Source organism: Anopheles arabiensis, chromosome 3 (genome assembly GCF_016920715.1).
Source record: "Anopheles arabiensis isolate DONGOLA chromosome 3, AaraD3, whole genome shotgun sequence".
Taxonomy (NCBI): domain Eukaryota; kingdom Metazoa; phylum Arthropoda; class Insecta; order Diptera; family Culicidae; genus Anopheles; species Anopheles arabiensis.
Window position 1 is genome coordinate 16,894,263 of NC_053518.1, and position 18,978 is coordinate 16,913,240.

Here is an 18,978-nt window from a genome sequence, read left to right on the forward strand (position 1 = left end):
GTTTACATTTTGCTGAATTTCAAAATAAATTTGAAGTGTAATTTCTATAGAATATCCGCCTTTAAGACATGAATTTAAATGTTATGTTAGTGTAACCGTTTGATTTTAGTATTATATGCTTCTGTAAGGGAAATAAAACAATTTGTTGATAGAAAAAAGTGCTAAAAGACGCTAGTTGACAAATTGTTAGATGTTGGCAATAAACAATAGGAAATTTGAGATGAATTGTTCCCAGATTAGACTAAAATCTTTAGGAAAAATAATTTAAAGAAAGTTCTATCATCAATATTTTTTTTTTAAACACAACATCAAACCGGTCAAAGAAATGATATTCATATCGATCTTGGAAACGAACATGAACCCGTACCAGCCCTGGAACCTATCATTATCCTTTCCGGTCCTGGAACCGATTATGAACCCGTATTGGTCCTGGAACCAATCATGAAGTCATACCTGAACCAATCTGGAATCGATCATGAACCCATACTGATCCAGAAATAGCTCGCGAAATCATTTATTTCCCAGAACAGTGCCTGGATCTGTTCCGGATTCGAATTCGGAACGATACTCAGACCTGGTTTGGCTATGGAAACGATACAATTCTAGTTCCAGTCGTCAAACTATACCCGCTAGCAAATGAGCAGCGTAGGAATTAGCGTGATGTTAAATTTAGTGTTTTTTTTTGTTAATTTTAGTCTTTGTTATCGGTTATTCTAAACAATTCAAATTTGAACTTACCTGCAACGCATTTTTTCGACCTGCAACGGATAATTCCCCGATTTCTGGTCCTCACTACTGTACTGGTTGAACCATTGCTTTAAAGTTAATTTCTTTCTTCCTTAAACAAACGCATTCACTCACTCTTGTTCAATCGTTCCGCACAAGAATAGTATTCAACCAATCAGTCCTAAAAATCGTTCATCGCTTCACGAAATTCCTATCCATGGCACCGTTCGAACGCTGAATATTGTTCCGATTCGAACGAATGCGCGATTCGACCGTTTCGCTCGCTGCCGCCCGTTTCAGCTGCTTCGTGAGAAACTCCTTATCGAACTCTCGGCTTTCCTTCGCATCCTCCCGGTTATCTTCCGATTCGTACCGCTTCACGTTCGATTCGCGTTCCTTATCCCGCCACTGGGCATTGCTCATCATGGCCAGCCGCTTCTCTTCCAGCTCCTTCTCGGACAGTGGTCGCTTCTTTTCCTGCGGTTTGCTCCACGTTGGCCGTTGCTTTGACTGTTCGGCTTTGATCTCTTCGCGCTTGTACAGCCGTACCTCGGACCGGGTGGAGGTGTCCAACTTTTCACCGGACGCTGTGACGAGACCAAAGTTTCGCACCTTCCGGACGCGCCGTTCATCGTCCGAGTCGTCGGGTGCTGGGCGTGTTTGGGCTGGTTGATTCGAAGCGTCCGAATCCGATCCGGACGATGACGAGGACGAGCTGGATGGTGTTCTGCGGGGTTTCGCTTTCGGTTTGCTGTGCTCTGGTGCGGGACTTCGGCTACGTCGCCGGTGGCTCCGTGATCGTGAGCGACGTTTTGTCTCCTTGTGCGACTGCTTCCTTTCGGGAGATCTTGACTGGGAACGACCACGACTTTGTTTGTCTTTCGATGGAGGCGCTTTACGCACGGGAGAGCGGTGGCCGGAACGAACAGGTGATCTGTTTCGTTGCCTATCCCTACTTCTATCTCTCTCTGAATGAGTCTGTTTTCTATCTCGCTTTCGATCTTTTACACTTTCCTCTGAAGAATCTCTTCGGCTTTTCCTCACGACCCGTGACCGCTCTTTGCTAGCATTTGCTCTCCCTCTATCTCGATCATCACGCCGACCCTGTTCCTCCCGCCTGCCGTACCGATCATCCTGCCGTCGACGCGTGCCTCTTCTATCCGATCCGGACGAGTCGACACTGTGCTCGCGCGCCCGCTGCCTTTTCCCTTTCGATCCACCGCTACCCATCATGTCCAGCTCTTTGGTCAGCTTGTCATACTTCATGGTTAGCAGCTTGTCAATGCTCACGCCTTCCTGCCCTTCTCCGGCTACCTTTTTGTACTTTTCCGCCAGCAGCTTGTCCAAATCCGCGCTTCCCTCACTGTCGCTCCCGGACGCGCTGCTATCGCTCCGGCGTTTGTTTTTCTTGCTCTTCTTCTTGTGGCTCTTTTTGCTTTTCTTCCCATCTTTCTTTTTGTCCTTCTTTTTGCTTTTCTTCCCATCGGATGCTTTCAGGCTCCGGTCACCCTTCAGCAGCCGGTGCAGCTCCTTTAGCTTGACGGGATTTTGCAGTATCTTTTGGCGCGATTCCATCTCCCGCTGCTTGATCAGCATCAGCGGGTCCTCCATCATCTTCCGGGCGAGATCGACCTGGTCGCTGCTGAGCACATCCTTGTGCTGACGGATCGAAAATGGAATGCACTCATGTTCGACGTGATTTTTCGGCTGCGCCACACCGAACGTCGAGTTGGCCGTCTTTTCCTGCGCGTCCAGCTCTTCGAACGTTTTGTCGATGGTGCGCCCGAGCAGGTACTCCTCCCGGTTGACCAGCTGCGACGGGCCGCGGTACATCCATTCGAGCTTCTTGTCGCCCTCGTCGCCCGGCAGGATGCCCGACTTTTGGCCGATGCTTTTCAGCTCCTCCCGGTTGCGCTCCTCGTCTATTTCGCGGCGCAGCTCGGTCAGGCGCTTCTTTTCCGCCGCCTCCTGCTGTTCCGCCTTCCAGACGCGCTCCTGGTTTTTCATCGTGTTCGGATGCCATGACTTTTTCGTGTTCTGTAACGAGCAAACAGGGAAACAGTGAGAAGGTTATGTGGAGTTACATGTAAGATTTTTACTTACCAGATCACCGCCACCCATTTTTGGTCACTTTTTTCGGGGAATATTCAAACAATACAAGCGTATCCGCGCGGACCGCGGATGTTTGGAGTTTGTTTTGTTTAGCTGCCTGTTTGACAGATGATCCGTACATGTTTGATAAGTGAAAAAACGCTTTGGGCCATTACAATTTACGCCGCAACAAAAAGCTGGTAAATGAGTATTTTGCTTTAAAAATAACAAAATTATACATTTTATAGTTATGAGAATACATTTTGCCAATACATCATCTATTTTATTACATGAAATATGAGAAAAAGATTATTTTTATTGTTGCAATTTGGATTCAACTCAATCTGGCAACCCTGCTCGAACTGTCATGTTTGGGCCACGAAAGTGACAGCACTGATTCCACATCGCCAAGAAAGTTGACACGTATCGTTACGTTTACCTATTTTTTGTGAGCCTCGGCCACTTCGCGTAGCGGTCTCCGTCGTCGACGCAGCTTCACAATTGTGTGCATTCGTGTTCCAGCAAATTTCGGAACGTACGCTGTACCAGTGTCGCAAGCAATATTTTAGTTTTTGTCCGTAAACTGCCCAAGCTAAACCAGCCAGCAAAATGGTGGACAACACGAAGGATCTCGGCTTCACCAAGGAGGAGGAGCTGCTGCTGCAGGACTTTAGCCGGAACGTGAGCACCAAATCGAACGTCCTGTTCTATGGCAGTGCCTTCATCGTGTCCGCTGTCCCCATCTGTAAGTACAGCGCGGTGGCACCCTGCCACCCGAGGCCCATGAGGCAATGGTTTCACTAAAGAATGTTTCATCCCCTAAACCATCAACAGGGCTGTTCTGGAGGGTTCACCAAATGGACCTGCTGCCGTCGGTCGTGTTCTTCGTGATTGTGACCGGCCTGTGCACGTACCTGCTGGCGATGGCCTACCGCAACACCAAGTTCACGATGAAGCACAAGATTGCCATCAAGCGCGAGGACGCGGTCTCGCGCGAGATGACCGCCCAGCTCGCCGACGATAAGAAGATGAGCCGCAAGGAGCGCGACGAGCGGGTGCTGTGGAAGAAGATCGACGTCGCCGAGTACGAGGCGACCACCTTCTCCATCTTCTACAACAACGCCCTCTTCCTGGCCGTGGTCATCTTTGCCAGCTTCTACCTGCTGCGATCGTTCACCCCGACCTTCAACTACATCTTCTCCATGGTCGGTGCCGGTGGACTGCTGGCCCTGCTGTCGACGGGCAAATCGACGTAAATGGCAGGCAAAGGGATGGCAAGGGTGGTGTGCAAGCGGAGGGGGATTGTAGCCGTCTCTGTGCGACCGTGTGTCCGTACGCATGGCACTCACTTCTTAATCCTAGCATCTTGGTGACTTTTTTGGCATTAGGATGTTAGGAAAGTGATTAGAGCATTGCCGGGCGTACGGCGCGTTCTCATCCCGCAAACACACTCACACACTGCACAACACAAAAACAACAAACAACAAGACTCACACAAAATAGTTTAAACTTGCGACTGTGTGCGATTGTGCCCCGTGGTGGGGGGGTGCATATTTTTTCGTTTATTCGTTATTACGAACTGAGACATTCATTCACTGCTGCTATTTGTATGCCGTACGGCTATTTCTTCCGGTCGGCTAATTAATAATCATTCGATGCATCGCTCAGTAAAGATTAAGTTACTACAATTAAGTATGTAGTTGTGTGTCCGCTTCAATGTTTGATCCGAAAACAGGAATGAGAAACATATTTTTATCGGAAACGTGTCAGCGTACGTTTAGGGGATGGAAACAACTGCACCGCAAGGGAAGAATCATGTTTCTGAATGGGATTAGTAGTTAATATATTAGTTTAGTAGTTCTATAGAGATAAAAAAGGGAAAACAGCAAAGAAATCTTACTTTTTTTAAAGTAAAACTTTTTCTCATAAGTAAATTAAAATACTAAATTTATGTGAGAAACCCATTTCACACAGCACGGCAGACAAAGCAGAGACCATAGCCTAAGCGCTGTTGATCGACCATTTTCGATGAAAAAAGCTGCTGCCTCGTAGAATCGATCAAAGCGCATTGCACTCACACACACACACCACCAAACGCCACGACAGCTACGTGACGTCATGGGACGTTTTCAAAACAAAGCACACACTTCACAACATTACGCAGACGGAACAACAACGTGAAAACAGTGCGCTTGCCAAAACAGTGTGTTTTTGCACGGGTTCTTCATACGAAATTACAGTTTAAAGTGATTAAAGTTGGTCGATAACACGAGCCTTCAACGAAAAACGAACAATAATTGCAAGTTAAAAAGTGAAAAAGGTCACCTGCAAAAGAACTTTCTGTGTGCGTGTGTGACACTCTCCTGGAAGTGCCAGTGGTGTGTGGGAAGACCAAAAAGGCGAATCCGTCCAACATGGATTACGAGGAGCTTACCACGATGGTGGAGGAGCAAAATCAATCGGTAAGCGTAACATTTGTGCCGATAAAAAACCTGCGGATGCAAAACGTGTTTGCCCCCTAGGAAGGGTTCTGTGTTTTGAAAGTGGGGACGGAAATGACGATAAAAACAAAGATGGCGTCCACCATAGCCTGCTGCCGTGCTGCGCGGTGTTGGTGGTTGTTTGTTTTGATTTGTGGTTTCGTTGGACCTTGAACGTCGCATATATTATTTATCCAAGGTGAATGTGTGTTTTGTGTGTGTGTATGTGTGTGTGTGTGAAGCGTGATCTAGTTCTAGTAGTTAGTCACATCAATCCTAGACACCCAAATGATTTTACAAATGAAATTTACAATCAATTTCAATACGATTACAATAATAAAACCACACAGTCACCACTACCACCAACACCACCACACTGCCCTTATTGGGACTCGCTCGCGTGCTTCATGACGTCATAGATCAGTTGACGAAGGCAACAAACACATTCTGCTCTTTTCCTCGCATCGGCAAATTGGGAGTGTAAGCGTGTGTGTGTGTGGGCTCCGTGCGTGTAACAGAAAACACGCAAAGCGAAGGAGCTAAAGGGCCGGGAACTCTCTTGAGAAGGGTTCGATGACCAGCTTTTGCGCAAGCATATTCTAGCAAGAAGGGTGCAATATTAACTACGACGCAATTTCGGCTAGCGTGGCTTGGGTTTTTGTTGCTATTGTTTTGTTGTTGTTGGAGTTGTTTGTGTGGAAAACAGTGAGGGGGAAGAGAGTTGCTTCGAAGCGAGTTTTCTTTAGCATTATTTTTAAAAGAGAGGGCATTAGTCGAAGGATATCGTGTGTAACGAGAATAAGATTAGTTTTAAATTGTTCATGGATTTTGATGATTGTCAAGAATTATTTTAAAAATTGAATTACAATATTTCATAAAATTGTTTTTTATTGCAAAACCAGTTGAACATGATCCAAGACATTTAATTAAAACAGCTCTAATAATGTTGAGAACAGTTTCTGATCGATTTTTAAGATACGCGCGAGTAAATCAACAATCATTATAGGTTGTTGTGATTATAATTAAATTACTGATAATTTCAGCTCTATAAATGGAGATTTATAGATTTCATACAATTTAACTCGGTTGCACTGAAGAAATTCGGCTCTATGACTGTTCTATTTGTAAAAAAAAACACCTAATTGTCTATTTATTATTTATTTAACATTATCTTTTTTTTTGTATTTTAAAATCAAAAAAGTTTTTACTATGTTTTAGCTCATTTTTTGCTTCATTTTTTTTTAAATTTATGGAAAAGAAAGGCAAAAATAACTGAAGGAAAAATATAAACCTGTTGTTGAAAAGATATACAGTAGAACCCCTCATAACGAGTTACTCCGTTCCAATGACTCACTCGTTATGCGAAAAACTAGTTATGCGCGAGGCTCTTGTTCATACAATTTGTATGTAAAGAGAAATAATTGGTTCCACGTCAAGAAAAGTGCAGGTATATTTATTTATTTATTTATTTATTTATTTATTTATTTATTTATTTATTTATTACACCTCCAAATGGCAACAGTAATTCAGTGATCAATTCTTAGTATCGAAATGTTTGCCGCCATGAGCAAGTAGATCAAGAATGCATGCAAGAACACATTCAGCAATACAGCTCACACTTGCGAGAAACACACGCTTCTCGGGGAGGTACACTACACACTGAAATCCACGGCCGATGCCGAAGAGAGCCTCCAATATTGTCAAATAAGAAGGAATGAATTGGACCAATTAAACTAAAGACACTACTTCACTTACTCCACCTGTCAATACAGGGTTTTCCGTGTCACTTTCGAAGGTAACCATTGTTATTCACCGTGTGTAAAATGTTATTTCACATAGATCTGGCATTTCATTTCCATCATAATATTTTGGAATACTCAAGTTGGATTGAGTTTGATAGTTCTTTGTTATGTGTTGAAAATCATGTGTTGAAAGTGAAATTTCATTTTGAAGCAAATAAACCATTTGACAATTGTTGAAAAACATTTGGATGCGGTGAATAACAATGTGCACACTTGAAAGTGACTTGGAAAAAAATGTAAGTAAGACACAGAAAGCCGAGCCTTGACCGACAACAACTGTCAACAACGCCCAAAAAAAGAAGAAAAAGAAGAAGAAGAAGAAGAAGAAGAAGGAGAAGAAGAAGAAGAGTTTATACATTTAGTTTTTATCACTAAAAAGGGGTATATTTGAACATGCTATGGGAAATTCTACAATTATTTATGAAAAAACTACTCATTTTCTCCTCCGCAAGAATGAAATCCTACATCAGCCTCTTAAGGCCGGGGTACACTGTTCGTACTCGCTAGTGCAATTTCGATTTTCACTAGCGCGTCTGGCGGCAGTTGATCGAAGCATTTTGATAAACAATTTGGAGCTGCTTCAGAAAATATGTTATTTTTCCATATTTTTTTACTAAAAAATGAATTGGAAAAGTTTTGTAATTGACAGATAGGTATGTTCTGTACGTATTGCATCTATTTTCGCATAGGAAAATGGTGAAAAAAACACTTAAATTAGAGATCCGGCACAACCATTTCCTCGATGTCCAATAAAAAACTTCCAGCAGTAATTTTTGCTAAATCAAGCTTTAAGAATTATGTAAAGAAATTAATTTGTTAATAGCATGTATTAACAAAAAAATCGTTTTAAAGCGTATATATTGAAACCTTTCTTCCAAAATCCCCCCATTGCGCAGCAAAAGAGTTGTGCTGCCCTGCCCTTGCTACGCAATCGATACGCGAACCAAGACGGCACCTCTCTCCTCTCTCTCTCTCTCTTTCTCTTTCTCTCTCACTCACTCTCTATCTCGCTCCCTTTAGCCAAACAGCAATTTCCAATGCGTAATACATCTTGCCGGCTCGCCGTGTAATAGCGCGCGCGCTCTTTTCTACTCGGCCCCTTTCGCTCGCTCTCTTCCCTTTGCCCATTCTGCGAGAGCGAAAAAAATTGCTGCGATTCTAAACGCAAATTACGTCGTTGGCCTTAACCGAGAGCGCGCGCTGTGAAGCCGTTGTGGTCGGGGGGGCTGTGCAGCAAAAGGGGTGTATGCGGGGGTGGTCGGCTGCATGCACAGACACAAGGAGATGGTGGGTTTGGGGGTAGGAAGGAAAGGGGGGGGGAGGGGTTTGCCGCCGATTCGCAACCTGAATGGCGCAGCATCGTTCTGTTGCCGTTGGTCCGCCTCACGGGGATGGTCGTTTCGCGGGTTCACCGTGGTGTGTGCGCGTTGTGCGAGTGTTTCGTCGTCGTCTGACCGTCTGTGTAGTCGCACCGGACTAATCCGTTTGACCGGGATCGGACAATCGGTAAAAAGTGGAACATTGCTGTGACACAACACTGCCACAACATCCTTCCAGTTGGCAAGTGGAGTGGCCTTCCCGGGGTTTCGGAACAAAAGACAGCACGGAACCGGAACCAGAGCACCATCCTTAGTTTCACCATAGTTGAAAGTTTGCATTTTCGACCGGCACTGGTTAACCGAGAGCACAGGTAATAGAGGTCCCAGCTAGGTAGAAAGACCACCGGGAGAAGTGGATTTTTGCGTCGTAGCCCGTTTTTCTTGCCCTATGCCCAACCTGACGCACTGGACAGTTTGGATGCCGTGAAGGGTCGCAGTAGCATAAAAACGGGGTCCAAATTCTGTTCTATTTGCTCTCTCCCATACTATTCCGCTGGTGGTGATATCCTTTAATGAGATCACTTTCATCAATCCCGCTTGAAAATGGGTCTCTTCTGGCATCACCAAGTTCTTGCACGTTGTTTTGAGGTTTTGAGGATATATTGCCGTGTTGTGCTAAATTACGTCGCAATAACGCCTTATAGGCTGTTAAGGCCATAGTTGGCATAATTGGTAATTGAAGATTGAATAAGCGAAAAAAATGAATATTTTCGACTAAGGATTCTACCGCACACTATAACGCTGGTGTTGGATGAGCTGAGGTGACTTTCTGGAGCGTGAGAAAGAGAGAGGTCCCCCCCCCGCCGGGTCAAACGCATCACCGATGATGCGTAATAACTCACCGTCACCAGTTCGAGAGACGAGCCAAACCTGCGTCTCGGTTGGGCAAACTTGGGCTGGGAAGTGGAAGTGGTGTCACTCTGTCTCGGCTGTCCATGCCGGGTGTTTATGACGTCGTTATCGTTCACTCGATTTGCGCCGTGTTACATGACCTTTTTTAACGTGACGAATTTTGCCTGGGTGGGTGGGTGCCCATGCAGCAGGATGAACGGAACTGATGCTGGTACTATCCCTTTAAATGCGCAACAAGCGTTACAAAGAAGGTACAGGTGGAAAGGCCCTTTTTGTGGAGTCTGTAGTTCCATCTATTTAGGGCTTTCTTAAGAACATATTACTACGTTTTGTATTGTATTTAATGATCTCGTGGTAATGATTGTATCAACTAATGCATTTTTCCCCCCATTTCCCTCATTCAGGAGCGCAAGGAAGGTGGTAAGCGAGGCCGCAAACCGGGACGTAAAGTGTCCATCGAGAAGATCGATATGAAAGCAAAACTCGGTAGGTACACAATGAGCGTGTACACAATTGGCGCTTAATCTTGAACGAGATATGATACTAACGATACTAACGTTTGCCCCATTTTTTCCGTCCTGTGTCCGACCTACCAAGCAGAACGCAGCCGGCAGAGTGCTCGCGAGTGTCGTGCCCGGAAGAAGCTGCGCTACCAATACCTGGAGGAGCTGGTGACCGATCGCGAGAAGGCCGTGGTGGAGCTGCGCCGAGAGCTCGAGAAGCTGTACAACTGGGCGCTGGAGGTGGACGCTGGCCGCTGCCCGGACGGTTTGCAGGAGCTGCTCGAGGAGCTGGGCGCCATGAAGCAGGAGTAGTGCCGGTAGTGCACGCACACAAACTCACCACGCCCTAGCGCGTCTGCCTTGGTTGTGTTTAAGTTAAACAAAACAAAAAAGTGAATCACTGTTGCTTCCTTTCTTGAGTAATAAGTTTGGTGTTGACCTCTCTGGGTGCACGTAGAGAGAGAGAGAGAGCTGTTGTGTTCGTCGAGATCGAACCGTGATCGTCGTTCACCGCGATAGCGCTCAGTTCGTGTGTGTTGCACAAGTGTTCCTTTTTTTGTCCTTCGTTTTTCGTTTCCATAGTTACGTTTGAGTATTTCTGTTCGTTGAGCATTTTGCCATAAAAAGAATGAGCCTCCGCGCCCCAGTGCGCGAGGAATAGGAAGGTGAAGAAAAAATACATAAAAAACGGAAAAAAGTAAAAGTAAAGATATAAAAAAACAAGGAGGAGAGATAAAGCCAATCTGCAGCGGTTAATACATGACTTAAAGACAGTAGAATCCAATAGAGAGAGAGAGAGAGAGAGAGAGAGAGAGAGAGAGAGAGAGAGAGAGAAGGGAGGAAAGCGATTACCTCTGTTTAAGGGATGTTGATGAATACTACATGTAACCCCCAAATACACAAGCTCTTCAGTGTATGTGTGTATATTATCAGTTAGTTTTATGTAATAGGATGGTACAAAGCAAACAAACAAAATACACAAAACACATAGGTTTCGAATGGCCTGCATGGTAGTGGGTGAGGAGCAAACACGTTACATATATTAGGCAGGTTAAGATTATTATTACAGGACTCATTGTGTTAGGTTTTACTCTGTACGAAATAAACACACTCAAAAAAAACGAGCTCACATCGAAAGCGGCCGTTAAATTTGGTTGCTGCGCCCAAGTTTCGCAGCATTCGTTTGAAATTGCGAACAATTTTCATTCCTGTTTTTGCGGCGCCGCGTTGCGGTGGCCCCCCCCGGGAAAGAGGCGTAATAATTGCACGTTTTTTATTGTCTTCTGCATCTTAAGAATTCAAAGGAATAGTTTTTCAAGGAATTGTTTGCTTTTTTGTACGCGAGAGAACCAGAAAAACAATATTTTTGTACGATATATTTGTGAATTCTACTAATAAAGAAAACACTTCCTTCTAACCACACTTTTGCGCTTTTGCACTGGGTGCCAGTTTTTGTTTGATCTTATTTTACTTCATTCATTAAAGCGAGTGAATTTCTTTAGATTCTTGGTGGAAAGTAATTAACAAAGCATTAAATAATTAAAGTACGATCAAAATTTAAAAACAACTTCGTCGGTTACATTTTTTGGATGTTTCGTAAAATAACTTACCTACCATCCACTAGATGGCGCTTTCTTGTACAGCGCCCCTCGTGTTCGGAATTACAAGATTTTTAAAGGCGCGCAAATCTCAAAAAAGTATATTTTCATTAATTTCTTTTTGCCTTGACTAATTAGTAAAACGGAGCTGCATAGTCAACGTTCATGCTGAGAATCCGGAATGGGAAGCGAAGCAAGTCCTGCCTAGCAAAACAAGTGATCTACCCAGCATTGGGCGTTACGTTAACTTTTTAAACTTGACCCAAGATATCACTCAACCTTATCCAAAACGTGGTTTTGAGTCTGTACCAGACTAAACTGTTCCAGTTGTTGACCCAGAATCCGACTTTTCATGTGATCTAGAGTTGAGGCTTGGTCTTTTCCCCTGATATTTTCTGATTGTAAAACTCAACCTGGCCGTTAAACTATTTTTTTGCTATTGACCTCCAACTTGTTTAGTCTGAATCTTGTTTTGAATCTATTCTAGTACTGCCACTTTACGTTGGTCCTGTCCTGGTCCTGATAGAATATTTGTTGCCTCATTTGTGATATTAATTGATTTAAACTGGATGAAATATTAGGGACGCCCTTTACTCCGAGGAGATCGAACAATACCGGTCCTGGATTTGAATATGAGCTCATACCAGTTCTGGAACAGCTACTAAACTCATACGGGTCCTGGTGCTGATACTGCATTCGTAGGTATCCTGGAAATGATATTGAACCTATATCGGTCCTGGAATCGATCAGGAACACATTTCAGTCCGAGAATCGATCACCTGTCCTGGATCCGATAGTTAACTCAAACCGGTCATTGAAACCATACCGGTACTAGAACTGATATTGTGCCCATACCGGTTCTAAAACTGATACTTGACTCATACTGGTCCTGCAACCAGTCACGTACTAATATCGGTTCTTGAAACGAACACAAGCCCATACCGGTCCTGGAACTGATACTGAGCTTATACTGGTGTTCAAACTGATACCGAATCAATACCAGTCTTGGAACTTATGCTGAACTCATACCAGTCCTGGAATTGATATTAAACTGATCCTGGGTCTGAAGAGGTTTTCGGCTTTATTCATTTCTAAACTCGTACTTGTTCCGGATCTGGAAGGAAACGTTGGTGTTTGTCGGTCCTGGGACCGATACAGTTCCTGTTCCGAAGGATAAATCGTAAGAATTTTAACTAGAATTTGCATAGTGATTGCTGACCATTGCTCTTGGTTCTGAAATGAAATCGGTTAAATGTTACAACTGACCCTGTCCAAGCATCAGATCAGCAAAGAAAAGAACACTGTCTTCCGAACTTCAGTGCTGTAACGGTATGTGTTTTACACCTAATACAAATGAACCTAATACCAATATTAACATTACAACTTCCAACCTTTGGCACACAACATTTCTTTCCTTTTTGACCGTTAAGTGCAAACACCTTAAAATGTATGATTTTTTCATCTTTTATTATGCAACAATAGCATCAATTCTACGGCTCAGCGTCAGCCACAGTGGTGTCTTCAACAGAAGGAAGAATAATATGTACAATAATACGGTAAAAGTCCAACGTTAAAATTCCCTTTTCCGACATTCCTGAGCGAGACCGACCAGCTCGTGCTTGCGGACGAGAACAGTACTCATTACAAGCACGCGGCGCGTCTGTTATCTGCCAGCCATCGGAAAAGGAGTCTGTTAACATTTTGATCCTACTACTTAGCAGCCATCTTAGCCTCTAGCAAACAAAGGTCGCATCGAAGCGATGCACCTTCATTTTTAAATTTCGATTTTCTGCGATCTTTTTATCATGCGATCGCCAGGCGTATGTGTATGTGTGTGTGTGTGTCTGCAACGGTGTACAGGAGGATCGAAATGGGGGCGAAAGCGACTCTCTACGATCGAATCACGGATGCAGACTGTTTCACAAAAACAGCCCATCCGTGGGTCGTCTCAAGTACGCCCTTTCGCCCGTACGATCACCTCCCAGCCACCGGTTGTTGACCGGGCATTAAAATTGGCAAATAAACAAAACAGAAACAAAACGTTTTCATAATGCTAAACACAAAAAGTACACAAGAATCATTATAAAAAAACAACAACAACAAAACAAACCATTCACTGCGCCCTAGCCCCGCGCACGGTGGGCTACATAAGTTAACGAATCCTCCAAACGGCGTCGGTCCGGGCGAACTCCGATTCTAGCCATGGATGTGCGCGCAGGCTACAGAAGGGTGTCTTTGGCTTTGCTTTTGAAGGGTGTCAGTCTCACGATGATGGGAACGATGATCATGATCCCTCACTTTATCGAGCCGTTGGCAGCGAGAAACCGGTCGGCGTCTGGTACTGGAACGGTGCAAATTGTAGCAGCTGGAACGGCTGTGGCTGAGACTCGAGCTGGAAGCTACCGCCCGGGTTGGATGGAGCCGTCAGGGCGTAAGTTGCCTGCTGCTGTTGCTGTTGGCCGTATCCGGAAGCGGCAGATCCGGACGGAGGTGAAACCATCACCTCCTGGTGGTTTGAGCCGGAACCGTAATGGTCCGATCCACCGTACTGACCGTACTGCTGCTGGCTGCTACCGTCCTGACCGGTCGACTGTGGAGCCGTACCGTAGTCGGCACCCTGCGATGATTGGCTCGGGAAGGTGGATGGACCGTACTTTGCCTGTTGGCCGTAATGGATGAGCTGCTGGTTAAAGAAGGTAGTGGCATCTTGACTACCGTACTGTTGTTGCTGCTGCTGCTGCTGCTGTAGTTGTTGCTGTTGCTGCTGTTGCTGGTGATACTGCTGGAGTTGGTCATGGTGCTGCTGAAGAAGAGCTTGGTGTTGCTGCTGCTGCTGCTGGTGCTGCTGTTGCTGCTGCTGATGCTGCTGCTGTTCCTGCTGTGCCTGATGGCCGGAACCTCCGTGATAGATCGTGGTCTGCGTGTAGTGTGCGCCATGATCCGTGCCGGTGCTCAGTGCCGAGTACGATGCGCCCATGCCCGTCTGGCCCGTCTCGCTGTTATCCTCCGTCACCGGTGCACTCGAGGCATGCTCCTGCTGCTGCTGCTGCTGCTGCGTTTGCTGTTCCGTCTTTTTCGACTTCTTGCCCTTGCCCTTCTTGTAGCCGGTCTTGGTGGTGCGCCGGTAGCTATCATCCGAGCCGGCGTACTCTTCGTGGTGCTGCGACTCGAACGGATGCAGCTTCGTGTTGGAGTAGCTGTTCGAGTAGCTGTTCGCGTAGCTGTTCGCGTAGCTGCTCGAAATGTCCTTGTCGAAGGGGAACGGGAAGGAGCCCGACTTGACCGGCACCGGGTAGGGGACCTTCTTCTCCACCGGGTAGGGCTGCGGCACGTACACTTTGACCGGATAGGGGACCTTCTTTTCCACCTCCACCTTTACCGGCACCGGGACCTTCTTCTCGACCTCAACCGGGACCTTCACCTCGACCGGATACGGGACCTTCTTCTCCACTGGGTAGGGTACGGGCTTCGGAACTTCGTACGGGACCTTCACCTCAACAGGGACGGGGACCTGCACCTGCTTGTACACCGGATAGGGCTTCGGTACGTGCACCACCTTCTCGACGATCTTCTCCACTGGATAGGGTTTGTCCACGTGCACGATCTTCTCGACCGGGTACGGTACCTTCACCTCCACCGGGTACGGTTTCGGCACGTGGATCGGCTTCTCGACGATCTTCTCCACCGGATAGGGCTTCGGCACGTGCACCACCTTCTCGACGATCTTCTCCACCGGGTACGGTTTCGGGACGTGCACGATCTTCTCCACCGGCACGTGCACCACCTTCTCGACGATCTTCTCCACCGGGTAGGGCTTCGGCACGTGCACAATCTTCTCGACCGGCACCTGGACGACCTTTTCCACCGGGTAGGGTTCCTTCTTGACCACCGTCTTGACGTGATTGTGATGATGGTGATGGTGATGGTGCTTGATCTTGATCTTCTCCTTCACGATGTTATGCTCGCCGATGTCGTAGTGTTGGCTTTCGCCCACCGCCGCATCCGGCGCGTCCGACGTCGTGTCGATCACGCCCTTGTCCGAGCGGGTCGTCAGCTCGGGCGTTTTGCGTGTCTGCGTTTCCGGCTCACCGTCGGCACCGGCGACATGCTTCTTGGACTTTTTGCCCTTCGGCTTGCCGAGAAAGATGTGGATCTTTTTGCCCGTCTGGCGCTTCTCGTGCTTCTTCACCGCCTGCCACTGGCGATCTTCGGCCGGCGTTTGCTCCAGCATTGACAGCCCTCCGTCATCGTGCACGCCAGCGTCCGGGTGCAGCTTCCTGCTTTCGAACTCCAGCGCCAGTGTTGCCGTGATGACGACAGCCACCGATGCCACCAGTATCTGTACGGTGTTGAGCGAGAGAGCAGAAGTGAGAAAGTGGGCGTATGAAATCGATTGTTAAGAATGTTATGCACTTGATCTTATGGACTATTTTTGCATAGCATTATATCAGGAAGAAGGCTCCAAATTCCAAGCTCGGAATATTTTCGTGGAATAACTGTGGAGAGTTGTGTTAAAGAAGTTATTGCCCTTATTTATCAGACTGTTCTCAAACTAAGGCTCTCATACTAAGAAATCTCGATTGAAATTACAAATAGCCTGGCTTGATTAGATCCATTTTGACAATTAAGAGGAATTGTCAGATATTGGAGCTGTTGGTTCTATTATTAGAATGACATAGGACAACCAGAGTCGATAATAAGGATAAAATAATTTAGATAGATGTAAAGCTCCGGCTTGTAGATATAACATGATACGATAAGTTGTTATTGAAAGTCACTTTAGAAACTCCTGAAGTTGAGCTTCGCAAAGAATTAAGACGTGCTAGTTTTTAGCAGAAGTACATAAACACACTACTTTAGGAATCCATTGATTCCAATTGGAGGTTTTCTTCGTTAGAATTGCCTGATCTTCACCTGATCCTCAATCTTTATCAAGATCTCTATTGTCTCCAATCCCTTGATGTGATCTTCAGTTTTTGTTATTATTCACATCTTATGATCTTCAATTTTGATAATATCTTCATTTCATATGTTCAACATCAATCTTCTTCGTTCTTTTCTATCGTCAGGTTCATGAGATGTAACTGCCTTTTCACGTTATAGGCACAGTTTTAACGAATTTCTAGAAACAGTATTTTCACTTAATCCAAATGTCACAGTCACTGCACAAACTTATGAGATATCACACAATTTACACAACGCTCTCGTGACAGTTCATTGTAATTTTGTAGTTTGTAGTAGTTCAGAGCCACTGAAGAAGTTATTCACAGTGTTTGCTTATCACAATGCAATAGGTCACACCAAAAGTTCACATTTTCGATAATATTCCTTGAAGTAATGGCTCACAAAAATCACCGTTCCCAAGGCACACCACCACGCTTAAACTAAACACACCAGCGTGCGCTGTTGAATCCTTACCGTAAACTTCATTTCGATACACTTATGGATGGACGGAGAGTACAAAGTTTACTGGTTGAATGTTCCGTCGGTGCCAGCCTATTTATATATTAATTAAACAACCCAACCGTATCAGTGGGTGGGTTTTCTGCCCTCCACGGCATGGTAGCCCCACTCCGAAAGATAAGCGAGTTTTCCAGCCCTCCAAAAAAACAAAAACGGCGCAAGAGTGGGGCTGAAGTGGAAAATCTGCAAGTGGAAAAATTAGACGAACGAACAACCGCGAGACGGTCAGGTTCGTTTGCATTAGGTGTTTGTGTGTGTGTGTGCATGCGCTTGTGTTTGTGTCTATGTTGCGAGCCGTGTCCGGATCGTCGTGCAATGTTTTCCGCACTCATTTTCCATGCCAAGGGCCCCGCCCGTGCGTCGAACGGCGAGGAAGAGAGGAACGCAGCCCTGCAAACTCTGCTACCGGAGGGTGTAAGGGAAATTGTTGTTGCCATCACGCTCAAGTAAAAGGGCTCCCATTTTTAGCGCCAATTAAAAGCGAACCATTCGTGCTTGTTCCTCCTCTCTCCCCTTCTGTCCCACTCACGGCACGCTGGTAAGGTTAGTACTTTCGCTTTTCTTTTCCTATTTCTTCCACCGTCGTTACATGCGGAGTGCACGGGTAGGGGGCGCACTGGTACAGGTGTACCGCGGGCGACGACGCTTTGCGGAACGGGCGCGGGTCTCCCACACACGCAGCTACTTTCTTTTGTTTTCAGTTTTCAGCACCAGTTGCTGGGGGAGGGCGAACGGGAAATGGCAGCGGCGATTGCGGGCGATGGGTTTTCCGCGCATGCAAAAGATGCAACGCTGATGATGTTCGTGTGTTTGTTGCGCTGCAGCCTGCAAGGAGGAAATGCACGCGCAATGCAAAAGCGCACACACAAAACAAAAAACATTTCCAGCAAATAGCGTGGCGTTGGTGTTTGGTGGAGGAAATATGGGTAGGAAAAATATGGATTATGACCGCTGCTCACGAAGGTGCGAATGCCGTCCGAGGGGGTGGATGGGTGGCTTAAAGCCCGGGATCTTTTGGACGTGATTGTGGACAGAGGCCGAAGAAGCTTCCAGCAAAATCGAACGGTTTTTGGATTGGCGTAGTTTATGGGACTGATAGACAACTGGAACATCGTGACCTAGTAACTGAATTTGTCAAATTCTATATAAAGGGTTAGAGTGTTAGTGGCAAAAGTGTGGGGCATTTAAAGCTAAATTTATATTAATTTGGGAAAATTTGAACAATTTCATGTTTTAAAAATTTCGAAGTAGAAGAAGACACATTGCTTAAAACATAAATAAATCTAGTAAAAACGTAGATATACAAAATTATAATAAACATATGAATAATATATAATAAAAAGATAACGAAAAGAGAATTTAAAGAAAACGATATAAAATTAAAAAAATCAATCAATATAACCGTAAATAATTAAGAAAGAAGTTGTAAATTAAATTGATCAATATATTATATTAATATTGAGAAAGAGATACAAATGAATAGATAAATAAATGAATTTCACGTTACTATCCCTAATATCAAGACAAGAACATACACTTATTGTGCTGAAATAATGAACAATGTTATTGCATATTACAAACTCATTGCCTTTTTATGATTCCCTTTGGTTTGGCAAATGGTTCACATTTGTTTTATTATTTAAACATTTGTTATGTTTAAGAGAATGTTAGTAAAATGGAGTTTCTTTCGTGTTTGTTAACATTTAAATCGATTTCCTGAAATAAACAACAGAAAAAATAACATCATTTATCCTCGTTGATTGCTCTCCACCGGCGAAACAACGAAAATTATCCGTATTTTAACCGATGCAAACGATGAGTCGGCCTCAAGCCTTACAAATCACCCGAACGCCAGGCCGCATGTCTGCAAAACCACGGTGCAGGCGGTTTGCACTGTGTGTGTGTTTTTTTTTGTTTTCTTCGTTCGTTTGTACTCCCATCCACCCGACGTACATTTCAGCCGTTCGTTTGCCCGCACGCGTGAACTTTCCTTCGTGCGGGCACGGTTTCGTGACAGCGGCCACGATCATCGTGCGGACGGCCGGACGAGCTGTCATAGTTAAATTGCATCGCGCACACCGCTT

General features: G+C 45.3%; 4 protein-coding genes across 5 annotated transcripts; 2 read left to right on the forward strand and 2 right to left on the reverse strand.

Annotated features, from left to right (window-relative positions):
- Positions 1–866: 866 nt before the first annotated feature.
- LOC120902011 (pre-mRNA-splicing factor CWC25 homolog) lies at positions 867–2,945 on the reverse strand. The gene is made up of 2 exons (XM_040310437.1): positions 2,830–2,945; positions 867–2,763 (listed from the first exon to the last, which is right to left on the reverse strand). The coding sequence occupies exons 1-2, from the start codon at positions 2,845–2,847 to the stop codon at positions 919–921; spliced, it is 1,863 nt and encodes a 620-aa protein (XP_040166371.1). The 5' UTR covers positions 2,848–2,945; the 3' UTR covers positions 867–918.
- A 279-nt stretch (positions 2,946–3,224) lies between these two features.
- Positions 3,225–4,509, forward strand: LOC120901527 (translocon-associated protein subunit gamma). The gene is made up of 2 exons (XM_040309547.1): positions 3,225–3,562; positions 3,652–4,509. The coding sequence occupies exons 1-2, from the start codon at positions 3,427–3,429 to the stop codon at positions 4,071–4,073; spliced, it is 558 nt and encodes a 185-aa protein (XP_040165481.1). The 5' UTR covers positions 3,225–3,426; the 3' UTR covers positions 4,074–4,509.
- A 464-nt stretch (positions 4,510–4,973) lies between these two features.
- On the forward strand, positions 4,974–11,255 carry LOC120901528 (REPTOR-binding partner). 2 transcript variants are annotated; one of them, XM_040309548.1, is made up of 3 exons: positions 4,974–5,279; positions 9,735–9,816; positions 9,928–11,255. In XM_040309548.1, the coding sequence occupies exons 1-3, from the start codon at positions 5,232–5,234 to the stop codon at positions 10,143–10,145; spliced, it is 348 nt and encodes a 115-aa protein (XP_040165482.1). In that variant the 5' UTR covers positions 4,974–5,231; the 3' UTR covers positions 10,146–11,255. The 2 variants fall into 2 exon arrangements, with proteins under 2 accessions (XP_040165482.1, XP_040165483.1); XM_040309549.1 differs by having other exon boundaries at positions 4,983–5,279; positions 9,931–11,255.
- Positions 11,256–12,879: 1,624 nt separating this feature from the next.
- Positions 12,880–16,890, reverse strand: LOC120904446 (chromatin modification-related protein eaf-1-like). The gene is made up of 2 exons (XM_040314414.1): positions 16,850–16,890; positions 12,880–15,770 (listed from the first exon to the last, which is right to left on the reverse strand). The coding sequence occupies exons 1-2, from the start codon at positions 16,859–16,861 to the stop codon at positions 13,731–13,733; spliced, it is 2,052 nt and encodes a 683-aa protein (XP_040170348.1). The 5' UTR covers positions 16,862–16,890; the 3' UTR covers positions 12,880–13,730.
- Between the last annotated feature and the right edge of the window lie 2,088 nt (positions 16,891–18,978).

Bases quoted from the DNA above. Each gene is read 5' to 3' on its own strand.
- LOC120901528 (XM_040309548.1), top strand. From the start codon at position 5,232: ATGGATTACGAGGAGCTTACCACGATGGTGGAGGAGCAAAATCAATCG. The intron at 5,280-9,734 runs GTAAGCGTAACA...TCCCTCATTCAG, and splicing joins TGGAGGAGCAAAATCAATCG to GAGCGCAAGGAAGGTGGTAA. The intron at 9,817-9,927 runs GTAGGTACACAA...CGACCTACCAAG, and splicing joins CGATATGAAAGCAAAACTCG to CAGAACGCAGCCGGCAGAGT.
- LOC120901527 (XM_040309547.1), top strand. From the start codon at position 3,427: ATGGTGGACAACACGAAGGATCTCGGCTTCACCAAGGAGGAGGAGCTG. The intron at 3,563-3,651 runs GTAAGTACAGCG...AACCATCAACAG, and splicing joins CGTGTCCGCTGTCCCCATCT to GGCTGTTCTGGAGGGTTCAC.